This window comes from Aquarana catesbeiana, linkage group LG02, assembly GCF_042186555.1.
Source record: "Aquarana catesbeiana isolate 2022-GZ linkage group LG02, ASM4218655v1, whole genome shotgun sequence".
In the NCBI taxonomy this organism is placed as follows: domain Eukaryota; kingdom Metazoa; phylum Chordata; class Amphibia; order Anura; family Ranidae; genus Aquarana; species Aquarana catesbeiana.
Genome location: NC_133325.1, coordinates 9,351,190 through 9,376,585, shown reverse-complemented (window position 1 = coordinate 9,376,585; position 25,396 = coordinate 9,351,190). Strand labels below are relative to the sequence as shown.

General features: G+C 47.4%; 1 protein-coding gene across 1 annotated transcript; it reads right to left on the bottom strand.

Moving 5' to 3' along the window:
• Positions 1-11,844: 11,844 nt before the first annotated feature.
• Positions 11,845-25,261, bottom strand: LOC141126394 (olfactory receptor 51E1-like). Its single transcript, XM_073612341.1, has 5 exons — positions 25,234-25,261; positions 19,040-19,134; positions 16,880-17,049; positions 15,226-15,380; positions 11,845-12,887 (listed from the first exon to the last, which is right to left on the bottom strand). Exons 1-5 carry the CDS (start codon positions 25,259-25,261, stop codon positions 11,845-11,847), a joined length of 1,491 nt encoding a protein of 496 aa, XP_073468442.1.
• Positions 25,262-25,396: the final 135 nt, after the last annotated feature.

Here is a 25,396-nt window from a genome sequence, read left to right as displayed (position 1 = left end):
GGTTTAGGAGGGTGTCTATGGGGATGTTTGACCATTCTTCCAGAAGAGCATTTGTGAGGTCAGGCACTGATGTTGGATGAGGAGGCCTGGCTCGGAGTCTCCTCTCTAATTCATCCCAAAGGTGTTCTATCGGGTTGAGGTCAGGACTCTGTGCAGGCCAGTCAAGTTCCTCCACCCCAAACTCGCTCATCCATGTCTGTATGGACCTTGCTTTGTGCTCTGGTGGGCAGTCATGTTGGAACAGGAAGGGGCCGTCCCCAAACTGTTCCCACAAAGTTGGGAGCACGGAATTGTCCAAAATGTCTTGGTATGCTGATGCCTTAGAACATTCCTGCACAAAGGACATCGGTCTTCTATAGGAGTTCCAACAAGTATCCCAAGTAGGGATGAGCTTCGAGTTCGAGTCGAACCCCATGTTCGATTCGAACATTGCCTGTTCGACCGTTCGTCGAAGTATGAACGATATGGGCCGTTAGGCGCCAAATTCGAATGGCGCGTCACGACCCATAATTCACTGCAGCATCGCAGTGCATTGCTGGCTGATGATTGGCCAAGCATGCACTATGACCCGCATGCTTGGCCAATCACAGCATCATCTGTACAGAGAGCCGTAATTGGCCAAAGCCAGGGTGGCTTTGGACAATTATGGCTCAGGGGGTTTAGTACACGCCCCACACTATATAAGGCCGCCTGCGTGGCGGCCTTGTGTAGTGTGTTGCGGTGGCGGAGAGATAGACAGAGAGAGAGAGACAGTATCATTTGATTTAAGTTAGATAGAGTAGGCAGGCGAGTCAGTTAGCTGCACTTACAGTGTATTGTGTATATACTGTATATATGCATCCTAGGTGTTATATATATATATACACACTGCATTCAGTTTAGCTGGATCCGTTCCTGTTATCTTCTTACTGACAGGCAGGCTTGTGTTGTTACAGTATTTAAAGCTACCTGAAGACAATTTCTGGTGTTCTCATACTAATAATACTACAGGCAGGCAGTTGATTTTGCTAGCTGCAGTATCAGTATATATATATATATATATATATATATATATATATATATATATATATATCCCAGCTTAGTGCAGCTACAGGCCATTAGTATGTCTGGAAGGCCAACAAGGAGAGGCAGACAGTCACAAGCCAATAAAAGAGGGCAAGCAGGCTCTGTGTCTAGAGGCAACAGTGCTGGTCGTGGAGACGGTGCATCCTCATCAGCACGTGGCCGTTGGACACGCTTGTCCTTTTTTTCGGCAGCTGGCCATGTTGAGCCGCAACATGCGGAAGACTTGGTCGAGTGGATGACCAAGCCGTCCTCATCCTCCTCATCCTCTCTCACCCATGCCCAGGGTGCTTTGTCTGGCAAAGCAGCGGCCTCTTCCCTCGGCTCAATGTCATCAGTGACTCCTTCCCTAGCTCCACCATGTCTTCCTGAGGAGTCCCTCGAACTGTTTGACCACAGTGTTGGGTACATGCTCCAGGAGGATGCCCAGCGTTTGGAAGGCCCTGATGATGATACTGAGCTCGATGAAGGCAGTAACACGAGCACGGACAGAGGGGGTGCCCAAGAAGGACAGCAATCTGGCAGTCATGCTCCCCCTGCTGCAGCATACTGCCAGGTTTGCTCCAGTGATGAGGAGGGAGGGGATGATGAGGTCACTGACTCAACATGGGTGCCTGATAGGAGAGAGGAGGTGGAGGAGGAGGAGGCGGCACATCACCAACGAGGCAGGATGCCCTCCAGGGGCCAGCCTAAGGGCAGCACATTGACTTCATCACACCACAAAGCTCCGCATGTGCAGGGCGCTGCAGTCTCTGCACGTTATTCCAGAAGTTCTTTGGAGTGGGCCCTTTTTTGAGACGAGTGCATCAGATCGCACCGCTGCTATTTGCAATATATGTCTCAATCATATCTCGCGTGGCCAAAACATCTCCCGCTTGGGCACCACATGCTTGACCAGACATATGTTGACCTGCCATGCAGTTCGTTGGCAAGCGTATCTAAAAGACCCACACCAAAGAACAAAGAGGACCTCTCCTTGCTCCTCATCAGCTGAGATCTCTAACCCCACTATACCTTCAGTCCTCTCTGAGACCTGCACTGAGAGAAATAAAGGTGTAGAATTAGGTGTGTCGAGGTGCATGCGCGGCAGCTCGTCGGATGGACGTCTAACCCGAGAGCTCCCCACCACTCCGGCCGCAACACACCCTCCAGCGCCGCTCACAGCACAGAGCCCCGGCAAATAAATATCCCCGCAGATAGGGGACACATCAGGGAACCCCAGGATGGCGGGGGGTTCGGTCAGGAGAGACCTTTCCTCAGTTTTATCCTCTGGCCCGGGACCCACGGCCTCAGCCAAGATGGCGCCGGCCGCGATTGCACATGGAGGACATCAGGAGACAGAGCAGGAAAGGGGGGACTCCTTAGCAGAAATGGAGGACAGCTCTGCAGGGCCGGCGGGCCCCACAGTAAGTACCCACTATCGTTTCTCCCACCTCCCTGATCAGCAGGACCCTCTTCTCCCCCATGGAAAACTTCCTGGCCTCCCCAGAAGCAGACAAAGCTCACACACAGGGCCTCCCATCCTAGAAGCAGACATGTCCACGTGGTTCAAGCATGATCTGTCCTGGCTGGGCAGGGTGAACTCCATAAAAATGACCCTGCTTCCTCGCCTCCTGTACCTCTTCCGTTCGCTTCCTATCCCAATTAGGAAAACCCAACTCATGCGATTCCAATCTTCCATTCTGAAATTCGTCTGGGGATCCAAGGGTAGAAGATGCTCCAAGGAAATACTTTACAGACTAAAAACCCAAGGAGGACTTGCTCTCCCTAATATTTGGTGGTATTACCAAGCAGCGCAAATCGCGCAAATCTCCATAGCATACTCCAGGGGATGGAACGGCAAGCGACACCGCGACACACAATAGATTTCCTGCTCTGGGCTTCTTCCCGCCTTAGACTGGTGATATTAGCTCCTACTCTCTCCCTTTTGATGTCCTTGTGGGATAGACTGCAAAAAAACACCTCCTTAACGTCTCACATTCACCCTCTCGCCCACTTATTTAACAACCCAGAATTTCCCCCAAGCCAAAACATACAGGCATTCAAATGGTGGCTTGACAAAGGCCTCTACCAAATTGGACACTTCCTAAACCCCATAGGACCCCTCGCCATCGGTTTCTGCAAGAATAAATTAGAAATGCCAGATTCGGAAAGGTATAGATTTCTACAAATTACTCATTTTCTTTGTGCCAAATGGCCCGATACCACTGTACCCCTTAATCTAACTCCCTATGAGAAGTGGTGCTCCAACATAAAGGATCAGAAGGGAGGTATCTCCATTATCTACATCTCGCTTGCCAGCAGTGATAGCAAACCTCCCTGCGCACGAATGTGGGAACAAGACCTGGCAGTTGAGTGGGACTTGAATGACTGGTATCGATGCTTTCACAGATCCTTTAAGGGCATCTTGAACATCTCCCTTATGGAAGCTAGCATTAAAATTTTCACTTGTTGGTACCAAGTGCCTACCACCCTGGCCAAAATATTTCCAGATTCATCCCCATTGTGCTTCAGAGGATGTGGCCACGAGGGGTCTTTATTCCATATTTGGTGGACGTTCCCTCGACTCCGGAACTTCTGGAACAGCTTTTGTCACATAATACGGAAAATCACAGGAGTGGCCGTCCCACAGGTTCCGGAAATAGCACTTCTCAAGGCCCAAGTAGATGGCGTCCCCAGACACAAACAATCGCTGATCTTTTACATGCTTTTGGGTGCCAAAATCACTATTGACAGGCACTGGAAAAGACACTCGGTACCATTACGTGCGATGAAACGTAACATATCCTGGATCATGGCCCAGGAGAAGATTGTTAGCAAGCTGCTTGACAAAACCCACAAATTTGAACTGATTTGGGATATGTAGGGATACCGATACTCCCAGTTTAGCGGATGGCTCCTAATATTCCAGCATGCTCTAGGTGACCTTCCCTTCCTTTCCTCAAGCTGATACTATTCTTCTTTGCGTTTCTTCCTTTTCTCTTTTTCCATTTCTCTTTCCTTCTTTCTTCCTCTTACCTTGGCAATGAAGCATCTTTACTGGTTCATTGGATACAGGTGCAAGTTGGTCAAGATTGTTTGTTTTTTTTTTTCTTTTATTTAATTCTTAATTTTAATAGCATTGTTGAATGCAGAGGCTGAGGCCGGAATGTGTGGATCCCAGAGACATTTACCTAATAACATTCCGACCAGTTTGTTTAATTTTTGACTGCGTTTAGCACCATAGCCACCAATCTGAAACCTAAAGGGCTGATCAGGGCAGACAGGACTCTCACAATCCTGCAACTATTTTATTATCTGGAGGATATGTCCGGGTACATCATCTCCACAGTGAGTTCCCATTGGGGTGGAGAGATGTTCTTACCTGGTTAATCCACCTCCTTCTCAAACTCTACTTTTACTTCAGCCTAATTGATATGGAACGTTTACCCGCTACCTTAGGTCAGCGGGTTCAAACAATCTAGTCTCCCTGGTCGTCCTTGAAGCCTGAATAATATCTTCACGGGGCTAATCTGTCTAACGCCTCTACAATGATTTGCTTTTGTCAGGTCCCACACTTACCAGACAGGTGAGTCCGCTTGGGCAGAGGGTAGGCTCCCTTACGTATCCGATTCGGGGCCCCTGATAGAGTAGACAGGAAGCCCGCGAATGCGGAGTGGTATGAGGGCCTGATGTCAGGATCCTGGAGAAAGGTGGTCTTTCAGGCAACAGGTAGCACTTCAGGAATACTGGAACTGATGCTGAGCAGGAGCTATCAGGCTGGTCACACACAGGCAGAGGTCGGCAACGGGCTGGCAGTAACAGTACAAAGGGAGCATGCAGAAAACAAGGTCAAATAAGCCGGGGTCGGGTTCAGGCAGCAATCAGGGAGGTCCAAGAGGCAAGCCTACAGGAACATACAGGAACACAGAGAGGATCACGGAACTAGACACAGAGCTGTTGATCAGGCAGCACCGAACAGGGGTAGAGGCAGACTCAAATAGGCTGATTGGCGCCAAAACGCTGCGCTCGTGCACGCGCCGATTCGCCAAAGCGCCCCGCGCCCCGCACGCGCCCGAGCGTGCCCCCGACACCGGCGTGCACTCCAACACTACCGGGCACGCCCGCGGTAACGCCCATAGGTGAACACGCTAGCGCGGATGCGCGTTAGCGCGAACGCGCGTACGCACGCACGCCCGGACGCCACCCTGCACGCCACGGCCGGTCAGACCAGACACGCCAGTGCCCCCAGGAACATGCGCCCCAGCACGCACAGGAACACGAGCACCAACGCGCCCCGGCGCGCACCGGCGCCCAACCAGGTAACCTCTCTGACAGCTTTATTCAAATTTAACTAAATGTATTCGCTGCATACCTGTATCATCTCGATTTCTCACATGACAGTTCATACCTGCTATTGTATGTTACCTGAAATTTTTATACATATAAATCAATAAAAATATTGAAAAGAGAAAAACACGTGTTTTCTTTTTAATTAAAATAAAAAAAAAGAATAAGGTGTGTCACAGCCAAGTACTTGCGGGCAATCTGCTATCGGTACACCAACGTCAGATTGTAGCCGGCAAATTTCCCTGCCCCAGCTGCTGCACCGCCGAAAGAAGTTTACTCCCAGCCATCCACATGCCCAGCGGTTGAATGCTAGCTTGGCAAAATTGCTAGCACTTCAACTGCTATCTTTTCAGTTGGTAGACTCTGCCCCCTTCCGTGAGTTTGTGGAATGTGCGGTTCCTCAGTGGCAGGTTGTCAAATGCCACTTTTTCTCACGGAAGGCGATTCCAGCTCTCTACCGGCATGTGGAAGGCAATGTCTTGGCCTTGCTTGACAGGGCGGTCAGCGGTAAGGTGCATATTACCGCTGACTCATGGTCCAGCAGGCATGGACAGGGACATTACCTAAGTTTCATGGCGCATTGGGTGACTCTGCTGGCAGCTGGGAAGGATGCAGGACAAGGTGCAGTAGTGTTGGAGGTTGTTCCGCCACCACGCCTCCAAAATTCTACTAGTGGTGATTCTGCCACACCTCTCTCCTCCACCCCCTCCTCTTCTTCTTCCTCCATGGCCTCTTCCTGTGCTTTGTCCTCGGAACCAGCGGTGCTCCATAGGCATTCAAGGGGCTATGCAAGCACGCAGGCCAAAAGATGCCATGCGGTGCTTGAGCTGGTGTGCTTGGGGGACAGGAGCCACACTGGGGCAGAGGTTCTGTCAGCTCTGCAGGGACAGGTTCAGAGGTGGTTGACGCCACACCAGCTTAAGCAAGGTATGGTGGTTCGCGACAGCAGAGGATGAAACATCTTCGGGAGGCCTTGCAGAAAGGTTTGTGCAACACGTTTCCAGAGACTGGGAGGTTACAATTTCCTGGTCCTCCTGGACAACGTGTTGCTGAGGCTTCGGTCAGTCAGAGAAAGATCGGTGGAGAAGGTGGCCGTCTGACCGATGCGTTCAGACAATTTTTTAATCCGCAGCCCCAAGGTTCCAGCAACCATCGTCACTGTCTGTTTTACATGGTGCAGGAATACCTAGGGGCAAGATCTGACTTGGACACCTTTCCCACCGAAAATCCTCTGGGTTACTGGGTCTTGAGGATGGATCACTGGCCAGAGCTTGCACAGTATGCAATTGAGCTACTGGCCTGTCCTGCATCCAGCATTCTTTCGGAACGCACATTCAGTGCTGCTGGAGGCGTGGTAACCGATCACAGGGTGCATCTGTCCACCGAATCGGTCGATCGGCTGCCCTTCATAAAAATGAATCAGTCTTGGATCACCAGCTACCAAGCACCTGATGCTGATGTAACCGATTGATTTTTTTTTTAATGTGAGATCCCTTCAAGACTTCCTATGCTGATGCTGAGTGACAATCCTCTTCCTCCTCAATGATCACGCTGATAGCTTGTAAGAACATTTTTGGTTCTGGGCGCCGCCACCAGTGGCCAAGGCCTAATTTTTCTGCCCTTGTTTAACAGGAGCATGTAATTACAACTTTTGATGCAATACTTTGCAGCAGGGCTCATTCCTGTGTTCCAACTATAGCATCTGTGAGGGGTTGCAGTATTGTGGTACCAGCACCAGTGCCTAAGGCCTAATTTTTCAGCTCCTGTTCAACAGGGGCATGTAATTACAATTCTTGATCTAATATTTCACAGCAGGGCCCTGTGAGGGCTTACAGTGTTGTGGCCACAGCAACACCTAAGGCCCAAATTTCTGCTGAGTATATAGGGCAGGACCCTACTTTCAAATATCTAACTTACAAACGACTCCTACTTGCAAACGGAAGGAGACAACAGGAAGTGAGATGAAATCTACCCCTAGGAAGGGAAATTCTCTCCTGTAAGAGTTAATATGGGAAAAACATTTCTCCTTTCCACTGATGCTTTCCAATCCTTGTTTCACTAAAAACCCCAAATTTTCAAAAAACATTTGTCATTGGGACAGAAAGTGAGGTGAAATCTTCTGAAGAGGAGCACAGACAGTAAAACAAATGTCACAGGGGTGATAACCCTTCCCTATGTTTTCCAAAAAGCTTAAAATAGATTTTTTGGCTGGAGCTAAACACGTTAAAAATGTACCAGTTCAAAATTACAAAGAGATTCTACTTAACAACAAACCTACAGCCTGTATACTGCTGTTCAGAGTATATAGGGCCTGGTGGCCCCACACCTTTCCTTATTTTAATTTGGGTGCGGGGTTCCCCTTAATATCCATACAAGACCCAAAGGGCCTGGTAATGGACTGGGGGGTACCCATGCTGTTTGTCTCACTGATTTTCATCCATATTGCCAGGAGTCAGGACCCAACATTACATTAAACCCGCAAGCAGTTTTAAACGACTTTTATTCCTTTAGAAATGACATTTTGTGAAGGGACTGTTCTAAACACAGGAAACATGCCCCCTTTACAGGCATACTATAGACACCCCTCAGGTACGAAATTTAAAGGGATATTACACTTTTATTGTTTCACTTTAAGCATTATTAAAATCACTGCTCCCGAAAAAAACGTAAGTTTTTAAAACTTTTTTTTGCATCGATACAAGTCCCCTGGGGCAGGACCCGGGTCCCCAAACACTTTTTAGGACAATACCATGCAAATTAGCCTTTAAAATGAGCGCTTTTGATTTCGAACGTTCGAGTCCCATAGACGTCAATGGGGTTCTAACGTTTGCGCAAACTTTCAGTCTGTTCGCAGGTTCTGGTGCAAACCGAACCGGGGGTGTTTGGCTCATCCTTAATCCCAGGACATGATCTGTATATATGGTGCACAGACCATTGTAGAGGTACCATTGCAGTCTAAGGCTTCTGATGCTTCCGCTATCTGCTTGGGCTCGCAGTACCAAGGTCCCGGGGGGCCCCTGGAGAGCTCACTTGTTTCTTTATAGCTCTGACAATGTTGTGTGTGCTATTTGTAGGACCTTCATTATTAGGACTCCCATGAAGACTGCTAGGAGGCTTTTGTGGCAAAAACCCAGACAATTCCTCAGGAGCCGCTAATAATTTCTCACAGCCCTTAGAGGAAAGTTGAGAGCCAAAAAATACAAGTGTTGCCGAAAAAAAAAAAAAAAAGTCTTCATATGAAAACTGTAAAAGAAGCAGAAAATCCCTGGTGGGCTGAATACCCCTCTGTGTGGGAGAAAATATCTTTTATATTTATATATATGATATATTTATCCGAGTGGTGGGAAGGGGGATACTGTGAGAGATGAGGTTTTAAAGCAGAAGCTCACCTACATCTCTTCCACCCATCCAGCAAGTTCTGAACTTTTCCCGGTTCTATGGTCCCCCTGGCCTAGAAAAGTAGATGATGTTCAGGTAGTCATGTCACTCCCACCCAATCACAGATGTACTGGGAGGGGTCAACAGTGAAGCACCTCTTTTAATACAATAAACTCATATTTACCAAATTTGATACATTAGAGATGCAGTGGAATATGGACACTCTGTGAAAAGCTTGGTACCTGAGTGGTGGTGAAGGTGTTGACCCTGAAGGGGGGGAGGATACATACAGTAAGCAGGATTTCCGCGCCGTTTAGCCATCCCCCGTGACAAAATCAGAAGTGACGAAACACGTCGGGGGGGTGGTTACACAGCGAACCGGAGGTGACGTCAGGACCGGAAGTGGACTTGGAGGTTTGTCCGTGGTGCTCGGAGGTGGTGAGACTCATTCAGTGTATCACACAGGGGGATATCACCTGATGTCATCCCTTTATTATTCACTTATTTGGTTTTAATGTGTGAGTGTGTCAGGGCTGGGCTCAGCCCTTCCTTCTCGGAGCTGGCCGCTCAGCTGACGGCTAATTGCCAGCTCCTATCTCTCCACAGTGACTCACCTGTTGATGATATCCTGCTCGTCAGTCCTGCTTACTTAAGCCGTCCAGCCCAGAGGATCTCTGCCTTCGCTTTGGTCAACATCACAGAGACTATCTCCTGCATTCCTGTTAAAGACTTGCTTGGCTAAAATTTCTTCTGGCTCCAGATCCTGCTTGCTGTTCCACTACGCTGATCCCTGGCTCCCCGACTTTCTGGCTTGTCTAACTATCCATTCTTGTTACCAAACTTTGGCTATGTTTTGACTATGTTTGTTTTATTTACTTTTATTATTAAACAAGTGTGATTTAACTGTACTTCTGTCTCGGTCTGATTCATGGTTTCTGACAGAGTGGTGTTTTACCTTTTAAATACATTTTAAATATTTTGGTTACTGAGGCCATCTCCTTTTTTTTTTTTTTCACATGCTAATGGCCATTAATGAACCCTGCAGAAATACATCATATTACCAAAAGTATTGGGACGCTGGCTTTCCACACACATGAACTTTAATGGCATCCCAGTCTTAGTCCGGAGGGTTCAATATTGTGCTGGCCCACCCTTTGCAGCTATAAAAGCTTCAACTCTTCTGGGAAGGCCGTCCACAAGGTTTAGGAGGGTGTCTATGGGAATGTTTGACCATTCTTCTAGAAGAGCATTTGTGAGGTCAGGGACTGATGTTGGATGAGAAGGCCTGGCTCGCAGTCTGCTCTCAAATTCATCACCCCTAAGGTGTTCTTTTGGGTTGAGGTCAGGACACTCAAGTTCCTCCACCCCAAACTCACTCATCCATGTCTTTATGGACCTTGTTTCTGGAAGAATGGTCCCATAGCCACACCCCTAAACCTTGTGGACAGGCTTCCCAGAAGAGTTGAAGCTGTTATAGCTGCAAATGGTGGGCCAACTCAATATTGAACCCTTCGGACTAAGATTGGGATGCCATTAAAGTTCATGTGCGTAAAGGCACGCGTCCCAATACTTTTGACAACATAGTGTATATGATATATGTATATAATGTTCTTCTGGACAGACCTCCCAGTTGAGTAATGCCAGCTGAATTTTTTATTATTTCTCTTAATTAGTTATTTTAGCAAAATTCTGGTTTAATTACTACAAGAGGGGCCAGCCACAAGGTTTAGGAGGGTGTCTATGGGAATGTTTGACCATTCTTCCAGAAGCGCACGGTCAGGCACTGATGTTGGATGAGAAGGCCTGGCTCGCAGTTTCCACTCAAATTCATCCCAAAGGTGTTCTATCGGGTTGAGATCAGGACTCTGCGCAGGCCAGTCAAGTTCCTCCACCACAAACTCGCTCGTCCATGTCTATATGGACCTTGCTTTGTGCACTGGTGAGCAGTCATGTTGGAACAGGAAGGGGCCGTCCCCAAACTCCTCCCACAAAGTTGGGAGCATAAAATTATCCCAAAAGTCTTGATATGCTGAGGCCTTAAGAGTTCCCTTCACTGGGACCAAGGGGCCAAGCCCAACCCCCGAAAAACAACCCCCACACCATAATCCCCCTTCCCCCCACACCATAATCCCCCCCTCCACCAAATTATTTGGACCAGTGCACAAAGCAAGGTCCATAAAGACATGTATGAGCGTGTTTGGGGTGGAGGAACTTGACTGGCCTGCACAGGCTTTCTAAACCATCAGCCAGTTTACCATTCTTCAGACCTTAGGGAGGCTGGACTGTGGCCATTGGGCGTAGAATAGGTCCCCACATTAAAAAACAATGCCCCATCTTTGGTGTCAGTGGAAGGGATTGTGCTCCATTGTTGGTGCCATTGGGAGGATTAATACCCCATAATTGGTGTCCCAATGGTGAATTGTGCCCCATCGTTGGGTGTCAGTTGGAGAAATTTTTTCCCATTGTTCCCATTGTTGATGTCAGTGGGAGGAATTGTGCCCCATCATTGGTGTCATTGGGCCCAAGCGTAGGTGTTATTGGGTCAATAGGAGCAATTGTGCCACATTGTTGGTATTAGAGGATTGGAGGAGGGAATTATGCACCATTGTGGGTATCAGTGGATGAAAATAGCGCTCCAAGGGCCAGAATGAAAACTTCCAAAGGGCCACATCTGGCCCCTGGGTCGGAGTTTGGAGACCACTGATCTACAAGATGCCTAGCATAGCCCAGAAGAACCCACCCAGGGGTAGGCCTCTCACATGACCCTTGCTTGGTGCTCAACGAGGAGGGAAACATGGAGGACGTGACGACTAACCACCCGCCCGTCCCCCTTCCCAACATGCTCTCTCTTTTTTGAAAAACCATTAATGCTTTAAAAAAACAAACATGTATTATGGGTGCCCTTTGTATTTAATATTTATTAGTAACAGAAATATTTTATACATAAACGGAAAAAAAAGATACAAAACATCAGTTAAGGAAAAATGTAGAGATAAAATTTATTGCAAACAATTATAGTTCCCCCCAAAAAGTTTTTAGTTACAACCATCATCATCTTGATTCATTTATGGAAATCTATCGTAGAATTCTCCTTATACATCCATGACAGTCGTGATTTAGAAGAGCCGCTATGATTTGTCCTCGATTGAGAAATTGTCTGAGCCTGTAGCGTATCTGCTTTGTTCTAATTCCATAGATCAAGGGGTTAATGACAGGGGACAGCAGGAGGTAGGCATTACCAAACAGGATATGAAGATTGGGAAATGTGTCACTGGGATATCGGTGCACAACGGCAAGGCCGATATAAGGGATGTAGTAGATGAGGACGGCACATATGTGGGCGGCGCAGGTACTGATGGCCTTTAGACTGACCTTGTCCATCAGGAAAATCATCGTCCTAATGATCAGCAGGTACGAGATGGAAATAAAAAGAGAGTCAACACCCATGATGTAAAGGGCAACAAAGAGGCCATAGATGACATTGACCTTTATGTCACCACAGGCCAACTTCATGAGCTCTTGGTGGACACAATAGGAATGTGTCAAAAGATTACTCTTCCACAATGGAAACTTCTGGATAATAAATGGGAGAGGAACCATTGCAGTTGCTCCTCTGACCATAAGGACCAGAGAGGTCTTTGTGATGGCCCTTTGGGTTAAAATGGAAGAATATTGAAGAGGGTGGCAAATGGCCACATATCGGTCTACAGCCATGATAACCAGTATCGCCGACTCCAGGGCAGACAGGAAATGGAAGAAGAACATTTGGGTTAAACACATGGGGAAGGAGATCTTCCGGCTATTAAACCAGAAGATTCCCAACATTTGAGGCATGACTGTGGTGGCCAGTAGGAGGTCCACAACTGAAAGCATGGAAAGGAAGATGTACATGGGCTCGTGAAGTTCTTGGCTCATCGTGATGATATAAAAAATTGCGGTGTTACCGGTGATAGCCACTATATACGTTAAGATGAGAGGAAAACCAAGAAAGAACTCAAAGCCCTCCAGGTTTGGTACACCGCTAAGAGTGAAATCACCAATACTGCTGCATGTTAGGTTGTCTGTGTCCATGATCACCTGTGTGCCACCACGTCCAATGACAGAACCCACATCTTCTCCTGCAACAGATAAGGCATACATTAGGCAGATCAGATTGTCTTTACTTGCGGTAGAATGGATACAATCACCCACACCCATTTTTCACATACTCCAAAACGCCACCGATCATCTCCCAATGCTATCTTATGCTCCTTTCTACTTTCTTAGAGGGATACCCCATGAAATCAGTGACTCAGTGGCAGGAGGACTTAAGCCCTATCTTGGGGGACCAGTGGGAGGAGGCCCTCCAATCGGTTACCACATGTTCACTAAATGTATCCCAGAAAGTATCCCAATTATATATACTGCTGAGGGCTCACTACACTCCAGGAAAAACTTCACAAAACGGGCAAACTGCCCGATTCGTTGTGTGGCAAGTGTAGGACAGTGCCGGGTGACCTGATACATCTCCTCTGGCATTGCCCCAAGCTCCATAGATACTGGAGGAGGGTTCTCGCCATGCTTAACCAGGTATTCCAAACAAATGTTCCTCTTGATCCGATGTGTTGCCTTTTGGGCATGATGGAGGGGGCAATCCCAGAGGAAACAAGGACGGCATTCACTAGAACTTTGTTCCAAGCTAAGAAAACAATACTTATGGGATGGAAATCCTCCAGCCCGCCGACTGTCAAATCCTGGATTCAACATGTGGGCAATACACTTTTCCTGGAACGGTACATATACCAACACAGGGGGAGCTCTGGGAAATTTGACAGGCTATGGACACCATGGCTTGATACACCGGAACTTAGCCCCACAGAGCTTGTCCAACTGAGGCTACTTCAATGCTTGTAGAACTAACAAGGGCCCTGGGTAATGACTGGTTGAGAGGTATAAAGGTATTGTGAGGAAAAGGTAGGAAAGATAAGACCACTGACACACTGGTTTGATATGCTACTGATATATATGCGAAAAACTGAAATGTATCATAACAATTGTTTTGTTATGCTTATTACTTTGCAAAAAAAAAATTTTAAATTTAAAAAATTATTATGAGCGGCATCAAAAAATAGAAACATAGAAGAACAAAGGCAGATCTTTGGACTTCTTTTATCTTTTCAGTATCTTTGTGAGGTCTCCAGAACATTGGACTATCTTAGAGCAACACTACAGAAGAACATTTTCTACACATTGTCTCTGCCTGGAAAATTGTCTTTTACTTCATTTCCTAATAAAAATACTTGTAGACTTTGAGTTTCTAGTGTTACAGTTTTTCTCTATGTGCTCCATTAAGACGTCCAACATAACCTGGGAGGAGAACCTCTGGGGGAATCTAGGATGGAAAAGGACCTGGGGGTCCTAGTAGATGATAGGCTCAGCAATGACATGCAATGCCAAGCTGCTGCTAATAAAGCAAACAGAATATTGGCATTAAAAAGGGGATCAACTCCAGAGATAAAACGATAATTCTCCCGCTCTACAAGACTCTGGTCCGGCCGCACCTGGAGTATGATGTCCAGTTCTGGGCACCAGTCCTCAGGAGGGATGTACTGGAAATGGAGCGACTACAAAGAAAGGCAACAAAGCTAATAAAGGGTCTGGAGGATCTTAGTTATGAGGAAAGGTTGTGAGCTCTGAACTTATTCTCTCTGGAGAAGAGACGCTTGAGAGGGGATATGATTTCATTATATAAATACCGGACTGGTGACCCCACAATATATAAATACCGGACTGGTGACCCCACAATATACAAATACCGGGCTGGTGACCCCACAATATATAAATACCGGACTGGTGACCCCACAATATACAAATACCGGACTGGTGACCCCACAATATATAAATACCGGACTGGTGACCCCACAATATACAAATACCGGACTGGTGACCCCACAATATACAAATACCGGACTGGTGACCCCACAATATATAAATACCGGACTGGTGACCCCACAATATACAAATACCGGGCTGGTGACCCCACAATATACAAATACCGGACTGGTGACCCCACAATATACAAATACCGGACTGGTGACCCCACAATAGGGATAAAACTTTTTTGCAGAAGAGAGTTTAACAAGACACGTGGTCACTCATTATAATTAGAAGAAAAGAGGTTTAACCTTAAACTACGTAGAGGGTTCTTTACTGTAAGAGCGGCAAGGATGTGGAATTCCCTTCCACAGGCGGTGGTCTCAGTGGGGAGCATCGATAGTTTCAAGAAACTATTAGATAATCACCTGAATGACCACAACATACAGGGATATACAATGTAATACTGACACATAATCACACAATATACAGAGATATATAATGTAATACTGACACATAAGACTTGATGGACTTGTGTCTTTTTTCAACCTCACCTACTATGTAACTATGTAACTATGTAACCACATACAGGGTGAATTGTACCTTCATGGAAAGCTTTGATCTCCTGTCCTGAATACGGGGACCCCCATAATGGAAGGAGCAGCCGGTCACAAAGGTGAGGAACAAGGGATCCTTCATCCAGGTATGATGGACATTCTGAGGAGAGTCTGGATGTGACTCTGGAGATATTAGAGGATCTGATAATGGAAGAGATCACAGAAGGTGACAGTCAGAGAAAAGGAGCGTGATGACTGCTGGAATATTGTATAACATACAGTATGCATACTCCCCCCCCCCATTTATATACAGTAGCTCTGACGTATACCGCAGTGCTGTACAGAGAACACTGAACCAGTCACATCGGTCTCTGTACCAGAGGAGCTTACACTCTAATGTCCCCCCACAGTCACACACTGTTATTATATAATGTTCTCCTTTCAGCCATGTCAGGACCTGTCAATGTGCTCCTCTCTGAGGTATCAGTGTTGTGTCTGTATATCCGGCAGGTCTGGGATCTGCTCAGTAATGGGTCATATATATATATGGGATGTCGGGATCCAGAGGGAGAAGTTCTGCAGTCACAAATACACAGAGAGGGAAATCTCAGCGCGGTTCATTTCCCGTTCATACATCCCTGGAGCCTCTCCTACCCCAGCGAGGTTTCTTCTTCTTATACTCAAAGACATCCATCTAATTTGGAAAAAATATTTCTTTCCTGTTCATTGAGGGACACAGGATTCAGAGACCGAGAGGTTATATACTGCCACCTACAGGAGGATCTGATATACCCACCTTGCTGCTTGTGTTGGTTCCTTTTAGTGAGGAGCTGAACACACCAGGGATCATGAAAACAATGACTAACGTTTGGGTGCTAAATCTGAACCCCATTGAAGTCGAATGGTAAGAAAAAAGTTCTAGCCAGTTCCTAGGCCAATAAATAAGGGTATGAGGGGGCGGGGGGGCTGGGCACAGTGACATGTTTTTTTTTTTGGATTAAGTAGGGGCACTGTGTACCTCTTATTCATTCACATGCGGGGGAGGGGTGGTATCTGGGGGGCAGATTCCAATAATCTCCCCTTTGGCAGCCCCCCCCCCACAACCACCAAACAAGAGTTGCGATATGAGGCCCTTGTCTTCATCAACATAGGAACAGGATGCTTTGCCAAGGAGGGTCCACCACCAGAAAGATACCCACCCATGTTGAGGGCACGTGGCCTGGTATGCTTCAGGATAGGTGTATGCACGCTCATCTCATAAGTGCCTTGAGGAGATTCAGTTCGCAATTTGTTAGCGCTATACAAGTCTTTCATTCATTCATTCATCCCAACTTTCCTGGCCTGACAGTTGGCAAGCTCAGATAAAGGTCTGGTATGGATTCTTTTGGGGGAGGCTCAAGCTTTTTTTTTTTTTTTCTTTTTTTTTTGCAAGGGGATTACCTCCTGAAATCTATACCAGTGCTAAAGGACCAGGTATAAGTTATAGGGGGACCCCCATGTTGTTTTTTTAAAACTATCCCTGTCTCTTTGCATACATGGCCAGGGGTTCCTTACCTTGTAAGTAAGCAGGGCCAGGTGACTGGGTGGTAAGGCCTTCACCCACAGGCAACCTATACAACCATTAGCAGCAAGAAGCTGACATGAATAGTAGAGGACATTCAGAATAAATCTTCAGATCATTCCTAGTCCCTGCAGCTAACCGTCCAATGTCCCCACTGGGTTGGTTGATTGTGTTGAATGTGAACTCTGTGCACTGAGCTTCACTTTTCAACACTTCCAGACCATTGCACACTGTGTTTGTCACCCATGGAGTATTTTCCGGGTCCAGAACTATGGCACAGCTTCTAAAGTGACCCTCTTTGAGGACCCTCTTTTGAGTAGGCCAAGCACTGGAAGGTACAATGTTAATACAATCATTGGGTGCCACTATTATTCCTATTTTTCCATTGGTTTACCATCAAATGGGTATCATATCTGTGGACACTCCTCATTCTTCTTCCCATCATTCAGAATGAGGTAGCACCTTCCTACTATTGCCTCTATTGACAATGGGGCTGCAGTTCATCCTTGCTTGGTCCTTGCTGCCCATCCATAGTGACCTGATCAAATCTGGCTACCATTTAACAGTTCTTGAGTATTCATGGTTTAGCTTTGTACCCTGAGCTAAGTTGTCCCTTCTTTTGAGTGTGACATGTCATATCCCAGACACACAGGAACCAGTCCCATTGTACCCGGTCCCTCCAGCTCATAATACACTAACAAATTTATTTATTTATTTATTTCAGGTACTTATATAGCGCCGTCAATTTACGCAGCGCTTTACATATACATTATACATTCACATCAGTCCCTACACCCTCAAGGAGCTTACAATCTAAGCTCCCTAACTCACATTCATACATATGCCTTCAATTCACTTTCTCAAGGGCCTGACAATGACAGCTTGGAACGTTGTCCTCTGCATAAGTCCCTATGCTCCTCATAGTCTTCCTTAGCTCTGTCAGATGTGGCCCCCTCCTTGGTTCTATCCTGGGTGGATTTCATGGGCCAAATTGCAACCTTTATTGCTGACTGTGACTACAGAGGCCATAGACGTTCCTCTATGCTTCCCCCTTCCGAATCATTATTCGATCTGCCTGTGGCCTTGGCCTTCAGCCATGGAGGCTTTGTATGATGAGGGGTCTCATAAATCCTCAGTAGATGATAACGCCCCCGAGGAGTCCCAGGCATCTGTCTGCCACTGCAGAGATGATTTGGACTATTGATGTGAAGATCAGCCTGTAGCTTCTATGAGTGCTGCTACCTGTCTAGGAGCTCTTAGGGGCCCAAAAATTACCAATTTGCAATGTACCCACTTGTTCTAGATGCCCTTTATGGAGACTCCTGAGAAGCTGGTCACATCTCCCATACATTTCTCAGTCCTATACTGGATTGAAGGGTCTTTTATTATGAGTTGGGCTAGTGTGGAGCCGACGATCCTTGTGGAGTATGTGCCAGTATTTTAAGGACCCCTCTCATAAACATTCAGAGATTATTTCCAAAATGTAGTTTTTATGGCGGGCCCTGCATGGCCAACCTAGGTTGTATACATTAAGCATTAATAAAAGAGCTCCTCCCCACCACGTGGAATGGCCAGAACTGACTTGAAAATGTGGGTCTTGTTGACTTGAGTGAATTTAGATTAAATTTAGAACTTCAACGCAGTTTGAGGAACCTCCCAAAAATACAACTACCACAGACTCTGTACAGCACTGCGGTATACAGCGCCTTGCAAAAGTATTCACCCCCCCCCCTGGCTTTTTACCTATTTTATTTGTAAAAGTATTTTATTGATTTTCAGATAGAAAAATACAATATAACATGAATATCAACTTATGAATCACTGTTTCGAACATTCTTCATTAAAACAATTGATGATCAAGTTAATCGTCTGTGAGCTATGCGCTTGAAGAATGAAGTGGACCCTTGACTCCCGACACCCCTACTGGGATCTAACCTTGTCAAGAGAGAAGGGGGCACCCCATCTCCATTTTTTTATGAGAATTATTCCAGGGGTTGCTATTGTGTATTTATTAAGGTGTCAGTTCCCTCATAAATACACGATTTGTTGTTTCGTTCGCAAGAAAGAATTGTGGGAAGTGGGCATGAAGGAACGAGGGAGTGTACCGCGCTGGGAAGTGGCTTTCCTGTAAAAGGACCACATCAACATGGTGTGACCGATAAGCCTGAAGGGCTTTCCCGCCTTTTCGAGGGTGAATTCAGCCCTTGTGCATTGTGAGAAACTATGCGAAGGGGAGAGGTGACCATTTTACTAGATGCCATTGAACAGTGAGGTGGAACAGCAACCCAACGTCACGTACCTTGTCCCGGGGTGGAAACTGGGAGTTGTTCTTCAGACCTGTGTACTCTAGGGCGTCTTTGTCATCGTTACCACAAGTTAATTTCTCTAGGTTGGCTGAAGAGAGGAAAAGGTTAGAAAAGGAAAGGTGCAAGTATAATAACAGTGTATAATTACGGCCATAGGATGACCACGAATGGAAGGAGGAGAAGAACTCCCTCCCTTCATTCAAAATAAACAGTAATGTATAGCCCTTCAGCAGGGCTAATCTCCCACAACTCGAGTATGGTAACACCATATATCCGAAGGGTAGGGGGAGGCACTAGGCAACAGCCCCAGCCCCAGACAACTCTTCGATTAACATGTAAACAACATATATTAAAACTTTTTATGAAAGAACAGAACCATCGTGAACCTTGAGTGACCACTCAGGCACTAAGCAGCCTGGTGGACCTCTGAGTGACACTAGGTCACTGAGGTGGTAAAGGAGGGGGTTATATTCAACCGTCATGTAAACAAATTAAGCAGGATAACCCCCCTTTAAAAAAAAACAGTTTAAATGCAGGAATAGCTGTCGAGGCTCTTCCTCGCCATCTAGAGAACACTTGCTGACTGCTTGGTCAGCTCAAAATATCTGGAGTAGAAATCCCGAGAATATTAATGGACCTCAGGGGGGTACATTGTCCTTGACTTTCTTGGGCTTGCTCTTTTCCCATAGGGGTGATGTGGGGCTCGTTGGCGTGGGACATTTGGTGGATCCTTGTTATAGATTTGATGTGTCCATCGAGAAATCTTGGGAAATGATTTGAAGGTCTAACAGCAGTCGCTCCCCTTCCGTGAAGCTGGAGATGGCGTGTTGTTTGCTTCTGTATGTGAATTTCAGAGCGAAGGGGAAGGCCCATCTGTACTTAAAGGGGTTGTAAAGCTTCACTTTTTTTTTTTTTAAATAACAATCATGTCAAATTTACCTCCACTGTGCAGCTCGTTTTGCACACAGTGGCCCCTGATCCACATCTTCTGGGGTCCCTCGGCGGCTGTCTCGGCTCCTCCCCGCATCAGCTAACCCCCTCTGGGAAGCGCTCTCCCAAGGAGGTTAGCTTGCGGGCATGCTCTCGAGTCCTGTATCCGGCGTCCATAAGCCACCGACTACAGAACTCGGCCCCGCCCCCCGGCCCTCGCGTCATTGGAGTTGATTGACAGCAGCGCGAGCCAATGGCTGCGCTGCTATCAATCTATCCAACGAAGAGCCGAGAACAGCCGAGAAGACCGGGCCGACATCAAGCGCGTTCTCGACGTGGAACTTTCGAGGGCTATACTCGTACCGTATATTGACAACACCAGTAGCAATGTCCCCACAGATCTTCTGTAAGAACAAGTAGAATGATCTCACTAGATACTGGTTACTCTGAACAATATTGAGTGGGCTCCATGCTGACCAAGATGGTGGATGTGGCTGGGCGGAGGGGGCAGTGTACACGCCTCAAGGGGATGAGACATATACACTTCTCCCTCCCACTCCTGTGGATGCCCTCCCCTTTAGTGTCATTTCCTGTATAGTGTAATTTCCTGTGATGTCATTTCCTGTGTTATCAATTTGTATGGAGGAAGCGATTGGCTGTTGGGGCCAGGACTTCCTGTTTGTCACTTCCTTTTGTTGTCCATGAATAAAAGCCAAGAGCCTGTGCCCAGGAGAGGCGGATGAAGGAGCGATGGAGCTAAGATGGTGACTACGTCTGTTTATATGGGGAAATGCGGGAGACGCGGGTTGTTTAAAGATGCATTATACGGAAAAGCTGGAAGGGCGCTTAATAGTGCGAAAGAGTATGGTGGTTTATCCACGACAGTTAAGATAGCGGGCCATTGTAGGAGTGAACAGAACCTCCTTTGCATCGTGATCAAATACCAATCAAAAGAAAGCTCTATTTGTGGGAAAAAAAATTTTGTTGGGGGGCAACGTCGCACGACCGCGCAACTGTCAGTTAAAGCGACGCAGTGCCGAATCGCAAAAAAACGCTCTGGTTCTTTGGCCAGCCAAATGGACTGGGGCTGAAGTGGTTAATAGGTCCAATATAAATTCTTTTTGAGAAAAATATCAAACTAGTGTCTCTACTCAAAAACATGTGGTTTATAGATGTACTGTCCTAATATGGTTTATAGATGTACTGTCCCAATATGGTTTATAGATGTACTGTCCCTCGCCCCGAGGGAATCACTTGGGGGCTGTGAGGATGACCTCTAACTGAGAGCGGTAATGTGACCAAAACATCTTTTCTGTAACTTTTCCTGTCCTACAAATCATCCCGATATACTGGTAGCATTTGTAGGTCCATTATAGTAATATTCCTATTTGTATGACTTTGTATCATTGGTGACGTCTTTGTTTTAAGGTTGTATCATCTCACGTTATGTTGGGTAATATCTAATGACTCGAACGTTTTTTTCTTTTTCTGTATAAATAAATCAGATTCTTATCCTTTTTGCAAGTTATCATTCGTTACTGATTTTATTGGTTATGGTTGGAACCACATAGGTTGATTCTTATATAGACAAGGTTGTACTCACTTATTTGATGTATCATTAAGCGTATAAGTGAGGTAGGTATAAAAATCACCATTACACCTTATGCTGGCTTTCAGTACAGCTGCTGCAGAGAGAACCATACAAAGGATCTGTTCCAGTAATTCCCCCCCCCCTCCGCCACACTGATCGCCACCTCCCTGTGCACCATATGTTTCCTCCTGGTGCCCAGGCTTCTCTGTGCCCCCCCCCCCACACCCCTGTAGTGCTTCCCTTCTCTCCTTCCCCCTGGCAGCTCCAAGCACACAATGGGATCCTTCAAGACTGAGAGTAGGGGAAGGGTCTGGTAAATATGTCAGTAAATATGTAGCGTTGCCACCTGTCCAGGATTTACCCGGACAGTTTGGGTTTTGAATCGTAGGTCCGGGTTTCAGTCCACCTGAAACCCGGACACATTATTTAGACCTAATTTCATCCGGTTCCCCCCTATAACAGCCACCAGCTCTCCCTCTCCACTTTCGGCCGCTCCCAGCCCCTAGCTCTCCCCCTCCATCGGCTCTTTTAGTTTACACTCTACCCCCTGCACTGTTTCCCTTCTCGCTTGGCTTCTCCTCGAGCCTCTCCTGCTCCTCATCCATCCATGCTTTGGTCCACCTTCACTGTGTAGCGGTACCCACTTAGGGGCCGCTGAGTGATGTGGCCCACCTATCACTCACCGACACCTGATGGATCCCTCCTGGAGACTTGCCCGGCAGTATTCCCCACTGTCCTCTCCTGCTCCTGTTCAGAACACCACTTTGATTCTATGTTCCTGTTCAGCTCCGAGCACCTTGCCCAAGGTTACCCCCCCCAGACTGGGGTTTCCTCCAATACTCTAATACTACATCTCCAGTTCTTCCACCGGATCAACTCCCCCCAGCTGGCTTGACCCTGGGTATTTAAGGAGGCCTGCCCCCTGCCAATCCAGGTTGGGGATTGGTCAGAGCTCCTTAGAACACCCCAGACAGCTCCACCTCTTTTCACTCCTTCCTTCAAAAAGCCTCTAGAAGCAGAAGGGAGGTAACCGAAGGATGAAACTAGCTGTGAGTCACCAGCCTACTCTGAGCCACTCCCAGCCCAACAGACCGAAACAAACAGGCCTAGGCCTGCCTAAATTTACCTGTTCTACCAAAAATCTCACTTTAGCACCTACACTAGGTAGAAGGTGCTACAACTGTAACACAACATAACTGCCTTTCATTCACATTACAAGCTGCTCTATCTCTCACTCCCACTAATGATGCCGCATCTCAATTCAGAACTGTCCCGCTCTCCCATTTATTCAGCCTCTTCCTTCTCCTCGCCACCGACTCTGGTCCTCTTCTGATCATCGCCTCCTTGCTCATCTCCAACCACATCTCTCACCTTATAGAGCAAGCTCCCTTCTCTCTGCAAGTCCCATTCCATTCCTTTCCCCCCTCCCCATCCTTGTCTGTATGTCCCTCAACTCTACCAACCTAGCACCTATCTTTACTGCATCCCTTTTTCCATCCCAAGTCACCCCCCTCAGTCACCTCCCCTTACAGCCTCTTCTATTTATACTACCCCCCACCCCCCCATTTCCACCACTCATCCTTCCGCATTATTACTCTCCTTGGTGCACCCAAATGTGTCCCAGGTCTACACTGGTAGACAATTTGCATTATTCTGCACGAAAGCTGCACATGGGACGCTCTTGCACTTTCCAGCATGACAATAACGTTAAGTGTTTGGGTTTGGCTTGAAGAAAAGGTGGCAACCCTAGCCCTGTGTCAGGTTGGTCTGTATGGGCCCCTGTGTCAGGTTGGTCTGTATGGGCCCCTGTGTCAGGTTGGTTTGTATGGGCCCCTGTGTCAGGTTGGTTTGTATGGGCCCCTGTGTCATGGTTGGTCTGTATGGGCCCTTGTGTCAGGTTGTTCTGTATGGGCCCTTGTGTCAGGTTGGTCTGTATGGGCCCCTGTGTCAGGTTGGTCTGTATGGACCCCTGTGTCAGGTTGTTCTGTATGGGCCCCTGTGTCAGGTTGTTCTGTATGGGCCCCTGTGACATGGTTGGTCTGTATGGGCCCTTGTGTCAGGTTGGTCTGTATGGGCCCCTGTGTCAGGTTGGTCTGTATGGGCCCCTGTGTCAGGTTGGTCTGTATGGACCCCTGTGTCAGGTTGTTCTGTATGGGCCCCTGTGTCAGGTTGTTCTGTATGGGCCCCTGTGTCAGGTTGTTCTGTATGGGCCCCTGTGTCAGGTTGTTCTGTATGGGCCCCTGTGACATGGTTGGTCTGTATGGGCCCTTGTGTCAGGTTGGTCTGTATGGACCCCTGTGTCAGGTTGGTCTGTATGGACCCCTGTGTCAGGTTGTTCTGTATGGGCCCCTGTGTCAGGTTGTTCTGTATGGGCCCCTGTGACATGGTTGGTCTGTATGGGCCCTTGTGTCAGGTTGGTCTGTATGGACCCCTGTGTCAGGTTGGTCTGTATGGACCCCTGTGTCAGGTTGTTCTGTATGGGCCCCTGTGTCAGGTTGTTCTGTATGGGCCCCTGTGTCAGGTTGTTCTGTATGGACCCCTGTGTCAGGTTGGTCTGTATGGGCCCCTGTGTCAGGTTGGTCTGTATGGGCTTCTGTGTCATGTTGGTCTGTATGGGCCCCTGTGTCATGTGGTTCTGTATGGGCCCCTGTGACATGGTTGGTCTGTATGGGCCCTTGTGTCAGGTTGTTCTGTATGGGCCCCTGTGTCAGGTTGGTCTGTATGGGCCCCTGTGTCAGGTTGGTCTGTATGGCCCCTGTGACATGGTTGGTCTGTATGAACCCCTGTGTCAGGTTGGTCTGTATGGGCCCCTGTGACATGGTTGGTCTGTATGGGCCCCTGTGTCAGGTTGGTCTGTATGGGCCCCTGTGTCAGGTTGGTCTGTATAGGCCCCTGTGTCAGGTTGGTCTGTATGGACCCCTGTGTCAGGTTGGTATGTATGGGCCTCTGTGACATGGTTGGTCTGTATGGGTCTTGTGTCAGGTTGGTCTGTATGGGCCCTTGTGTCAGGTTGGTCTGTATGGGCCCCTGTGTCAGGTTGGTCTGTATGGGCCCCTGTGTCAGGTTGGTCTGTATGGGCCCCTGTGTCAGGTTGGTCTGTATGGGCCCCTGTGACATGGTTGGTCTGTATGGGCCCCTGTGTCAGGTTGGTCTGTATGGGCCCCTGTGTCAGGTTGGTCTGTATGGGCTCCTGTGTCAGGTTGATCTGTATGGGCCCCTGTGTCAGGTTGGTCTGTATGGGCCCCTGTGTCAGGTTGGTCAGTATAGGCCCCTGTGTCAGGTTGGTCAGTATAGGCCCCCGTTGTCAGGTTGTTCAGTATAGGCCCCTGTGTCAGGTTGGTCTATATGGGCCCCTGTGTCAGGTTGGTCTATATGGGCCCCTGTGTCAGGTTGGTCTATATGGGCCCCTGTGGTTTCTAACAGCAGCCCTGAGGGTAGCGCTACATAGAGATCAATTTATCCCATTTATCTTCAAGAAAAGAAAACTCGTCATCATCTCCAGACCTTAAAGTTTATGGGTTCTCCACCCTCTGGTGACATCCCATCCTTCCCGATAAGGGGTGTGTAACATTGTGCATGTTCCTGGGGGAAGGGAGAGAAAGTACAAACTTCTAGACTGAGAGGAGTAGGAAAGACAAATAATGACCCGCCCACAACTCCCATTACCACAGAACGGGTCCAATGTGGTAGCCATTTTCTAGAAGTCCAACATCTAAATTAATTATTTATATTCTTTATTTTTTTTTATTTCAAGGTAAGTGTTTTATTTATAAGACAACATTGCCATTATTTATCACCCCTCCCACCTAAACTATTCAATCTTCTAGAT